The following is a 10,564-nucleotide window of genomic DNA, read 5'->3' on the forward strand; positions in this document are numbered from 1 at the left end:
CAGGTATCCATTAGGACTTGGGCTGCAAGAGTCTTCGAGGGAAGAGAGGAATAGGCTCAAGCCTTCGATTGGGTCCGGGGATGTGTCAGTCAAGGGATGGGCGGGTACAAACGCAATACAACGCGCAGTACTGGCCGAGGTACAGTGCGGGCAGGGTGGGAGGGAGGGGACAGCTGGGAGAGCCGGCTTCTCCCGATTGAGCCAGAAGGGAGGCGGCACCGCCCCCTACGCTCCAGGATTGGCTAAAGCGAGCCGCGCCCCCCTCACGCCAACAGCCATCGGTACAAGCAGTGGGCCTCGCTCGCCCCTGTTGGCAGCTGTAGCCAGTTCCGTGGAAAGGTGTGCAGAGGGGGCTCACTGAGTTCCCGACCAGATCCGTCGTAGACCCGGGAGTGGCGCGCGCCATCTCAACTGTGAGGGAACACCCATAGGCGGCGGGAGAGGGGCGCCGCGGGGAGCGAATAAAGCTCCGCAACCGGAAGTGTCTTCTGGGAGGTGTCGCACCCGGAAGTGTGGCAAATCCCCAGCCGCACCCGGAAGTGTGATGCTACCGCCGCTACGGGGAAGTAATGGTATCCGGCCAATTGAGATACGGGGTTAAAACAGGTGTTCATGTGTCTTCTTTTCTTGAGCCCGATAGAGTCCCCTTTTTGGAAAGTGTGGGAGTGTGCAAGTATTTGTTCATGTTTTTGAATGACTCATCCTGTTGAAAACCGTGGGGAAACGAGCAGTAGGAGTGTGTCCAAGGGGAACTGAATTCTATAAAGGCTTTTAAGAAGTTTCTTTTGCTGCTCGTCACCCTCGATTCCCCTCTCCCTCAGGGATGTGCAGATGGAGGCCGGAGGAGACACTGCTGCCCCAGCCCCCGGGGGCGCGGAAGACTTGGAGGACATGCGGATCCCCAGTGAGGAGACTGAAGACCATGGAGGGGTTCACGCCAGCCCGCCGGATCCCGAAGACGGGGGCCTGGAGGAAACAGGTATGTTCTCCCCTCTCTGGGGCCTTGGAAGGAATTCCTAAGGGTTGTCGCTGTTGGGCTGGGGGTGGGGTGGTGTGGGGTGGGGGGAAAGGTCAATGGGAGATCAGTAAGGGATCTTTTGGGGTTCAGGGGTAAGTTGCTTAAACCATAGCTAGGTCAGTAGGAGGTCACTGTGGACTCGTGTAGTTTAAATCCCTGAGGAATGAAAAGGAAGTCATTCGGTGTCAACAGATGTTCACTGGGGATTTGGTGTGAGTTTAGGTCACTGAGGAATCAAAAGGGGCTCTTGGTGTCAAAGAGGGTCATTCGGAATTTAGGGTGTTTAGCTCAATGAATGAGCTAAAGAAAGCCAATAGGGTCAAAGGGAACTATTTAGAAGTTAATGTCTCTGGGGATATGGTGTTATTGAAGTCACTGAGGTGGGAAAGGGCATCGGTGGGGTTCAGTAGGCACTCAGAGTATTTCTATCAGTGGTAGGTTGTCGGCGACTCTTTAGGGAACCAAATGTGAGTGGATGTTAATGGTGATGGGGCAGGCATAAGTGAAATTCTTTGAAGAGTCAGGGGATAAGTAGGAGAGTTTGAAGGCTCAGGTGTTAGTGGATGTGTAGAGTACGTGTAAAGGTGTTCACTGGAGGAATCAGTGGAAGTCACTGAGAAAACGGGTCATTGGGAAGGATCATTGGACATAACTGAGAATAAATGGGGGAATCTTTGAGGCCTTGGGAATTATTAGCAGGTAATGGCAGTTATTGGGAGGAGGTGATTGGTATTTGAGGACATGGAGTATCAGTGAATATCAATGAGAAAATGAGAGAATGTGCAGTCATTGAGGTTTTACAGGAAAATTATAAAAACATAGGTTGCAAATGGATAATAATGATGGTTCCTGGGAAGGGCAGTGGATGTTATTAAAGTGTGTGTGTTAATGGATATCATGGTGATTATTGTGGGGAGGGGAGAGGTTATCAATGAGAATAAAGAGGTCAGGGGAGTCAGTGGATGTCACAGGGGGGGTCCTAGGGCAGTCATTGGTCATTGAGGGGTAGGGGAGACACTTGGAGGTCCGTGTCAGCATGTAGGGGTCACTGGGGGACTGGTAGAGATTTGGTGGGTCCTCGGGGACATGGAATTAGTAGGGGTTACATAGGCTGATGACCCACCAGGGGCTCCCTTTCAGGATCCAAGGCCATGGACCAGCCACCCAGCCTGTCACCACTGCCCCAGACAGAGGCCCCATCAAGCACCTGTCGACTCTGGGGTCCTGCAGCCCCTGAGAGTAGTCCCATGGGTATCCCTGAGAGTGGCTCTGGAGGCCAGGGAGGGGATCCCAGCGATGAGGACTGGCGCAGCCAGCGGAAACATGTGTTTGTGCTGAGTGAGGCTGGCAAGCCCATCTACTCACGGTACGGTAGTGTGGAGGCACTGTCAGCTACCATGGGTGTGATGACAGCCCTGGTTTCCTTCGTGCAGAGCGCAGGAGATGCCATCCGCGCCATCTACGCTGGTGAGCAAATGGGTGGGAGGGAGAATGGGGGACAGTGACTGGGATATGGCTGGCTGGCTGGAGGTTTGTCTAATGAGCCATGGGTAGGTCTGTCTGTCTGTCTGCCTGAAGCACTGTCCAGCCAGCCAAGGGTGAGTGAGCATGTATGGATGGCTAGCCAGGGGTCTTTCTGTCATGTGGGGTGGGGGTGGGGGGTCCATCTCTCTGGGTTCTGAATTATTGACTCCCTGGCATCTAAATGACTAGCTGGCTACTTCCCTGTTGCCTGAGAGCATGACTGAGGGGGCTGTGTGGCTGAATTGGGTGTCTCTCTGTTGTGTCAGTCCTTGCTCCATGTCTCCCCACCTGTGCTCTGTGCTGTGTGTCTAACCTACCTGATCCCTCGGCTATCCCACCATGTCTCTACATGTGTCCAAACTACCCCAGCTTGTCCTTACCCCAGTCCGGGTGCCCACAGAGTGACTGTGTGGACTCAGGACAGGTGTGTGTGTGTTGGGGGGAGGGCAGAAGAGCCCTGCCTGTCCCCCTCTGGTCACTCCTGATCCATCTCTACCCACCCCTGGCCCATCCCTTCCCTCCCCCAGAGGACCACAAGCTGGTGTTCCTACAGCAGGGCCCACTGCTGCTGGTGGCCGTGTCACGGACTCCTCAGTCAGCAGCCCAGCTGCGAGGGGAGCTGCTAGCTGTGCATGCACAGATCGTGAGCACGCTGACACGTGCGAGTGTCGCCCGCATCTTCGCACACAAGCAGAACTACGACCTCCGCCGCCTGCTGGCCGGCTCAGAGCGCACGCTGGACCGACTTCTGGACAGCGTGGAGCAAGATCCAGGTGCCCTGCTCCTAGGTGCTGTGCGCTGCGTGCCCCTAGCCCGCCCGATGAGGGACGCACTGGGTGCGCTGCTGCGACGTTGCACAGCACCCGGCCTGGCACTGTCAGTGCTGGCAGTTGGCGGTCGACTGATAACAGCAGCCCAGGAGCGGAATGTGCTGGCTGAGTGCCGGCTGGACCCAGCTGACCTGCAATTGCTGCTCGACTGGGTGGGTGCACCAGCCTTTGCAGCAGGTGAGGCATGGGCACCCGTGTGCCTGCCCCGCTTCAACCCTGATGGTTTCTTCTATGCCTATGTGGCCCGCCTGGATGCCATGCCTGTCTGTCTGCTGCTGCTGGGCACCCAGCGTGAAGCCTTCCATGCCATGGCCGCCTGCCGGCGCCTGGTCGAGGATGGGATGCGTGCCCTTGGTGCCATGCGTGCCCTTGGGGAGGCTGTCAGCTTCTCCAATGCCCCATCAGCCAACACCCCTGCCTACAGCGTGCAGGCTGTGGGGGCACCTGGCCTCCGGCACTTCCTCTATAAGCCACTGGACATCCCTGACCACCACCGCCAGCTGCCCCAGTTTACCAGGTAGGCCCCGACCCTTTGGGCAACTGGCTAAGTGGAAACCCTTATCCAACCAAGAAGTTCAGCATCTCATAGACATGACTCAGGAGAGACAGCCAACCATGCTCTAGAAAGAGGAAACAGAACAAGTCTCTGTCTGATGATGGAGGCTCGACCTCAGACCTAAAAGTATCCCCCTATTCCAGTGGAGAGATGGGCCCAGTACTCAGGGAGTCCCCTAATTTGATGGGGGAAGCTTGGCCGCCAATCACTGAGAATTCTCAAGTCTAGTGGGAGAGGCTTAGCTCCCTGACTTACTTGAAATCCTTAGAATGAGAGAGGAGGTGGGGCAGCCAAGAAAGCCCTGGACTAACCATGCCTTTCACCTCCCTCCGGCATGGCAGCCCTGAGCTAGAGGCCCCGTACAGCAGAGAGGAGGAGCGGCAGCGGCTGTCGGACCTGTACCACCGCCTGCACGCCCGCCTCCACAGCACCTCCCGACCCCTGCGCCTCATTTACCATGTGGCTGAGAAGGAGACACTGCTGGCCTGGGTGAGTTGGGCAGGGCTCTGAGTGAGTTAATTCCCCACTTCAAGCCTCCCTTCCCTACACTGTCCATTCCAGCCATGGCGCCTCCATCAAGCACACGAGGCCTCCACCTGGGCTATGCCTTGCCTGCAACGCTGTCCCTCCCATCACACACATGTCTTCGAAACCCAGAACGACTAGTCACGGTGTCTGCAACCCTACACTAACCTCACCGTTAGCAACCTGTCCAGTGTCTGAGTTTCAAGGGGCCCCATTAACAGCCATCTCTGTGCCCGCTGATTCACAATCAGCCCCTCCCAGGTGTCTGGATGTACCCCACTAGCCACCAGCTCATTTTGACTCCGTGAGTCCCCAGCACTCTCCGAATGCTATGGGCTTGGTCCTATGCTATGCCCTCTACCAGGGGTCTCCCCTCCTGGGGTCTCCGCTGGGTTCCAGCTCTCATTTCCTATGAGTTTGTTAAAGGTCAGCCACTCAGAGAGGCCAGTGAAGTAACCTCAATGGAAATGGAACCTTCCCCCAGGCTCTGCCAGTTAGCACATATTTATTAAATAATTTATTGTTGTCTGTTGTGTATCAGGTGTTGATCTAGGCTGAGGATTATATTTTCAATTTTCTTTATCTTTCATTTGCAAGTAAATTTGGATTTCAAAAGAAGTTGCAAAAATAATATAAAGAATTACTAGAAAGAGGCCCTTCACCTAGTTTCTCCAAAGGTTAACATCTTATATAACCACTTAACAAACTCAAGAAATTAACATTGGTACAATAACAAGTAATCCACAGGTTTCGTGCAGATGCCACCGACTGGCCCATTCGTGTCCTGTCACTGGGCCAGAATCCAGTCTAGGATCCCATGTCGGATTGATTTATTGTGTCTCCCTAGTCTTGTTCATTGCGGAACAGTTTCTCACTCTTTTTTATCTCCCATGACCTTGGCACTTTCGTAGAGTACCAGCCAGGTAGCTTAGAGAATGTCACTCAACTGGGGTTTTTCTGATGTCGTATCATGAGTAAATTGAGGCCATGCATTTTTGGCAGGAGTACCCCGGAGTGACGCTGTGCCCGTCCTTGCATCATATCAGGAGGCACAAGATGTCAGTCTTTCCCACTGTTGATGTTGTCACCTCTGATCACACAGTTACAGTGGCATCCTCCACATTTCTCCAGTATAAAGTTAGTATCTTCCCCTTTTTAATTAGCAATACCTGTGGTGATTACATCAATGCCCTGTTTTTCATTATACTTTTATCCACAAATTTGCCAGGTGGTGATTTTTATAACTCCATCATTCTTTCTACCTTTATCGGTTGAGATTCTGTTGTAAGGAAGAACTTTTCTTTCTCCCGTTGTTGAATTTTTAATTTTGTATCAGTATGGTCTCATGGGTTTTTCTTTAATTCAGTGGGCTAAAATCCTTTTCTAGCAAATTGTCGCTGACTTAGCCAGGCTGGTCCCTGTGTCTCCTTGCCACATCCTTCTCACTGTGTGAGCACATCTTACTTGACATTCTCTGCACCTGTCCCGGACTCAGTCATTTTTCCAAGGATCCCGTGTACCTTTTAGTGGAGACTGGTATTTAAAAAACAAGTTATGGTAGGCTCAGGATTTTAAGTCGGTGGTTAGGGGAGGCCTCCCTGAGGAGACGGCATCTAAATGGAGAGGGGAGGTGGGGGCCATGTGAGTATCTGGAGGAACATACACCTGGCAGAGGGAAAGGACTGGAGGCCGTGAGATAGGACTGAACCTGGCTGTATTTGAGGAACAGCAAAGAAAGGCTAGAGTGTCTGGAACAGAGAGTGAAAAGGAGAGCAATGGGACATGGCACAGAGAAGGTGTTGGTGACCTAGTGAGGTCGGGTCTCTCAGGCTGGTGTGAGGATTGAGTTGAGTTCCTCTTTATATTATGCTCAGGCTGTAGATGAAAGCATAGGTGTGTGGAGCTTAGAGCAGGATCTTGTATACAATAGTTACTCACGGAATGTTAAATATCATTCTTATTGTTATCCCCAGTCTACAGATGAGCAAACTGAGGTCCAGAGGGTACGTACACACACACACACATACATACACACAGACACAGCCAGCATCACCCAGTCAAAGCCACTAGGTCCATCTGACCCCTCGGCCCAACAGAGAACCCCTAGCCCACCCATGACACAATAATAAAAGGTTACCTCCCTTAGCCCATGTCCAGGCAGCACCAGCTGGGACTTGCTGCCAGATGTATCTTCCAAGCTGCAGGAGGCAGACGTGGAGCTGGGCTGGGAAAGACAGGATTGTCCACGGCCAGATCTGGCCCATCTGACTCTGACTCTTCCCAATTCCCCAGGTGACCTCCAAATTCGAGCTCTATACCTGCCTCAGCCCCCTGGTGACCAAGGCAGGTGCGATCTTGGTAGTGACCAAACTCCTGCGCTGGGTGAGGAAAGAAGAGGACCGGCTCTTCATTCGCTACCCACCCAAGTACTCCACACCACCAGCCACCTCTGCGGACCAAGCTCCCCATAATGGCTTGTTCACTGGACTCTGAGAAACAGAGCTCCCAGACTGGGCAGTGCTTGGAGCAACCACCTTTGGTTCTTACCTTCTGTTTCCACCCTCGAAATGTGGGGGCGGGGGGGTCTGTGGCTGGTCATTGTCTCCCCGAGCAATGGGCAAGCTCTGAGGGCCTGCCGACAACAGAGAGATGGGTGGCAGCAGCCAGGTGAGCAGGCTCCTCTCCCAGCCACCTCATGCACCTCCCCGTCTGGGGAAATCCTTAGGCCTCCCTCTCCCTTCCCTCTGCCTCACCTCCGCCATTTGGATGGTGTTCCGGCCTCTGTCAAGGGCTGTCCCCTCCAAACGTCCTTCAGGGGTCTGCCTCCTCGATGGAATCTCAGCCCTGAGTGTCCAAGGCTGGCCTGGGGCTCTGGTGTGGCCCATCGGGCTTGTGAAATGGGAACGCAGGGCCAGCCTGTGCCTGGATCTGGCCTGAGAGTATTTTAAAGAAAAAACTGTTCATAAAAGGCCTAAAACCAACCCTTAAGAGGCTCTTCCTTCCTTTGCCCTTCATGTACTTCTTTTGATCTTTACCCTGCCAAAAATGACCCCCATCAATGCTGGCTGCTGCTAAGATCAGTAAGAAGGTGGTCTCGTGTCCACCTGTGTAACCCAGGGTGTACAGCACGTGACTTCTTCACGCAGGGGCTGAGATCCAGCATTTTTACGTAAGAGGTGCCCTTAGCTTCTAAGGCTCCTTTTACTCCTCCCTAAAACGGAGATAACTAATCCTCTCCCGTAAACTCTTCAATGAAGATTTGTAAACAGAAAGGGACTTGAACTCTCGTGTACCACCACACAGCACACGCACATGGGTCCCAGACCTACAACATGCACAACATGAGCAACCTAAAGCTGGAAAGACCACCCTAGAGTTTTGTCCTTGTGCGCTAAGCCCTCATACCGTGACCGGCCAATACCCTGGCCCTGCCCTTGTTTGTCTAAATTGGAGTCGCGGCCTCATGGTTGTGCGCATGCACATCGTCAATCAGGGCCGCTGGGTGTTCTGCGCTTGCCCAGAGTGGACACCTGACTATTCCAATGTGGTCAACTGATGGCGCGAGCGTGGTCTGCGCGCACGCGCACTGTAGGCCCTTCTACCCTCACATGTGGTTTTTTTTAGCCAATCATCGTGTAAGGCGCCCGCGCAAGCCCCGCGTTGGAAAATGGCGGGGAAGTTGGAACCTTCGAGCGTGGAGTCGCCAGAAGCCGCCGAGGAGGCTGAAGGTAGTTAAGGGCTAGTGGCCTGCAATTCTCTCTGGACCAGGACAGAAAGGATAGAAAGGTGGAAGGATTCCTACTATTATAATTATGAAAAAATGATAGCAGTAGGATTTTTTTCTTTTTTAAGTGAAATTTTAAGCCTAACTTTTAACCGTTCAACAGAGTGAAGATAAATAACGTGCACATTCTCATCACTTAGGTTAACTCTTGTCAACTTTATTGAATATATTGCTTAAAGTAAACAATAAACAGTTCAGTATGCATCTCTTAAACAAAAGGGGGGAAGGATGTTCTTCACAAAAATCACCCTGCTGCAGTCTCCCCTAAGAAAATCAGCAGTAATTCCCCGATACCATTTCGCATCCAGCCCACATCACCCTTTGCATAGACTCTTAAATCTCCTAATCGAAAATGGCCTCCCCCAAGACAGTTTCTTTTCTCCAGGATATTGACTTGAATAATGACACCTCAACCCCGAGTGTGGGGATTTGGCCTAGAAAGAGCCTACTGGAAGTTGCAGTTCAGCCAAAAGAAAAAAAAAAAAATCTCTCAAGGCAATAATCTTCTGGTCTGCCACTAGCATTTTTTTCATTATAGAAATTTTCAGAATGTACCAAAGTAGAGAAAATAGCATGATGAACATCACTCTGGTTCAACAGTTGTCAACTTTCTGCCCTCCTTTTATCTAACTCCCCTTTCTGCACACTTTTAAACTGCTATATTAATAAACAGATTGCATCCTGCCAGACCTTCCCATATAGACATCAAAAAAGCGATTATTGTTTATTGTCTTGTCCGAGGATGTGAGTACCATGAGAACAGAGACTATTTACCTCTGTTTCCCCAGCACCTAAAGCAATGTCTGCTTGACATATAATAGGTGCTCAGTAATTTTTTAATGCATAAATAAACTCTTTTTGATTAGAGCCACCCGGTGCATTCAAGAAAGGACAGGTGGAAATACAAATGGATCCCATTTATTTAGCATATAATATAGCTGCCACTGTGGTTTAAAAAAAAAAAAAAACTTTTAGTATCAACCTTTCAAATTCCTCAGAATTGAAGTTATGATTAACATCACCAGCAAGGGAGAAAGTTGAAAAATGTATCAAGTTACTATTTCTAACCCATCAAATTGGCTTTATAAAGGGAGGGATAATATCTAATATCGATGAAACAGCCCTTTCTCTTGCTTCACAGGGAGTAGAACTGATCAGTAAAAGCTTTGCTAGAGGCAGTTTGGCAGAGTATTTTTAGCATCTAAAATACCATTCCACATCTGCAGTCACTATCCTAGGTAATCACAGCGGGATTCATACATACATGGACCAGGAATGGTCACCAGTGTTGGTGATAGAGACAAAACACAGGAACAATCACAGAAATCGCTAAATCGAGGTATCCATGCACACTGTGGAATGTCTATATGATGGATTTTTTTTTAAGAGGCAAAAATAAAAATTAAATTCCAACTTAATTTGAATTAATGAAAATTAAATTTTAAATGGATAAGATCATTATATATTGACACAGAGTAAGCTGCAGAGGAGATCATATTTTTATTAGAGAAAAGCCATTTGGGATTGAAGCAATAAAGGAAGGGGTACAGCCCTGTGTGTGTTGCACAGATTTGTCTGAAGGCTAAAAGCCTAAGTGATAACTGTGGACAAGGGACTTGGGTTTTGGGGTGGTGCAGAGGTGGAGGTATTTTTTGATTTCTTTTTTGTTTTAGAAAAATGTAAGTAGTACTATATAATTTTAAAATATAAGGGTATAAGAGGAAAAATTTGAATGGCATCTGAGGATCCTATATTAATATTGGATCAATATTAACATCCAGATTTTCATGGTTATACTGCAGTTACTTGGTAGATTGCCTCTGTACGTAGGATATATATGCTGGAATATGAAGGACTAATGGGCCAAGATGTCTGCAATTTTATGGTTCAGAACCACTCAAAAATGGGGAATCTGGTACAAGGGAAAATGGGAGCATTGTGACCTATTTCTACAACTTTGTACATCTGAAATTATTTCAAAATAAAATATTTAAAAGGGTGCTTATACGCAACAGGCTGTTTTCTTTTGTAACATGGACATTTTTAAAAATTTTATCAAGGTGTCAGTTGGATTACTTAAAAGATTTACCTGTCACTCACTTTCAGTGATATTTCCTGACTAGCACTAGAAAGCGGTGGAGAGGAAAAGCACAGGCGGAGCTTTTGCAGAAGTGGTCGCAGAAGCCAGCTGTAAAAGACATGAGGACAGTCGGGAAATTGCACACAGTCTGGATATTGGGTGATAGTGCGGGATGAGTATTAATCTTGTCAGGCATGATTATAGGATTGGGGTCATCTAAGAAAATGCCCTTAAGTAGTTGAGACTC

At 49.8% G+C, this 10,564-nt stretch overlaps 2 protein-coding genes across 3 annotated transcripts in view; both read left to right on the plus strand.

Moving 5' to 3' along the window:
- Positions 1-262: 262 nt before the first annotated feature.
- MON1B (MON1 secretory trafficking family member B) lies at positions 263-7,430 on the plus strand. 2 transcript variants are annotated; one of them, XM_012641576.1, is made up of 7 exons: positions 290-606; positions 822-979; positions 2,159-2,485; positions 3,070-3,524; positions 3,663-3,889; positions 4,270-4,417; positions 6,746-7,335. In XM_012641576.1, the coding sequence occupies exons 2-7, from the start codon at positions 832-834 to the stop codon at positions 6,944-6,946; spliced, it is 1,506 nt and encodes a 501-aa protein (XP_012497030.1). In that variant the 5' UTR covers positions 290-606; positions 822-831; the 3' UTR covers positions 6,947-7,335. The 2 variants fall into 2 exon arrangements, with proteins under 2 accessions (XP_012497028.1, XP_012497030.1); XM_012641574.1 differs by having other exon boundaries at positions 263-606; positions 3,070-3,889; positions 6,746-7,430.
- Positions 7,431-8,103: 673 nt separating this feature from the next.
- Positions 8,104-10,564, plus strand: part of SYCE1L (synaptonemal complex central element protein 1-like) — an 11,691-nt gene continuing 9,230 nt past the window's right edge. Inside the window, exon 1 of the mRNA XM_012641518.1 lies at positions 8,104-8,181. Coding sequence (XP_012496972.1) covers positions 8,121-8,181 — 61 coding nt within the window. The 5' untranslated portion in view covers positions 8,104-8,120. The remainder of the gene's footprint in view (positions 8,182-10,564) is intronic.

Source organism: Propithecus coquereli, unplaced genomic scaffold (genome assembly GCF_000956105.1).
Source record: "Propithecus coquereli isolate 6110/MARCELLA unplaced genomic scaffold, Pcoq_1.0 Scaffold165, whole genome shotgun sequence".
Taxonomy (NCBI): Eukaryota; Metazoa; Chordata; class Mammalia; order Primates; family Indriidae; genus Propithecus; species Propithecus coquereli.

Bases quoted from the DNA above. Each gene is read 5' to 3' on its own strand.
- MON1B (XM_012641574.1), top strand. From the start codon at position 832: ATGGAGGCCGGAGGAGACACTGCTGCCCCAGCCCCCGGGGGCGCGGAA. The intron at 980-2,158 runs GTATGTTCTCCC...GCTCCCTTTCAG, and splicing joins CGGGGGCCTGGAGGAAACAG to GATCCAAGGCCATGGACCAG. The intron at 3,890-4,269 runs GTAGGCCCCGAC...CCGGCATGGCAG, and splicing joins CAGCTGCCCCAGTTTACCAG to CCCTGAGCTAGAGGCCCCGT.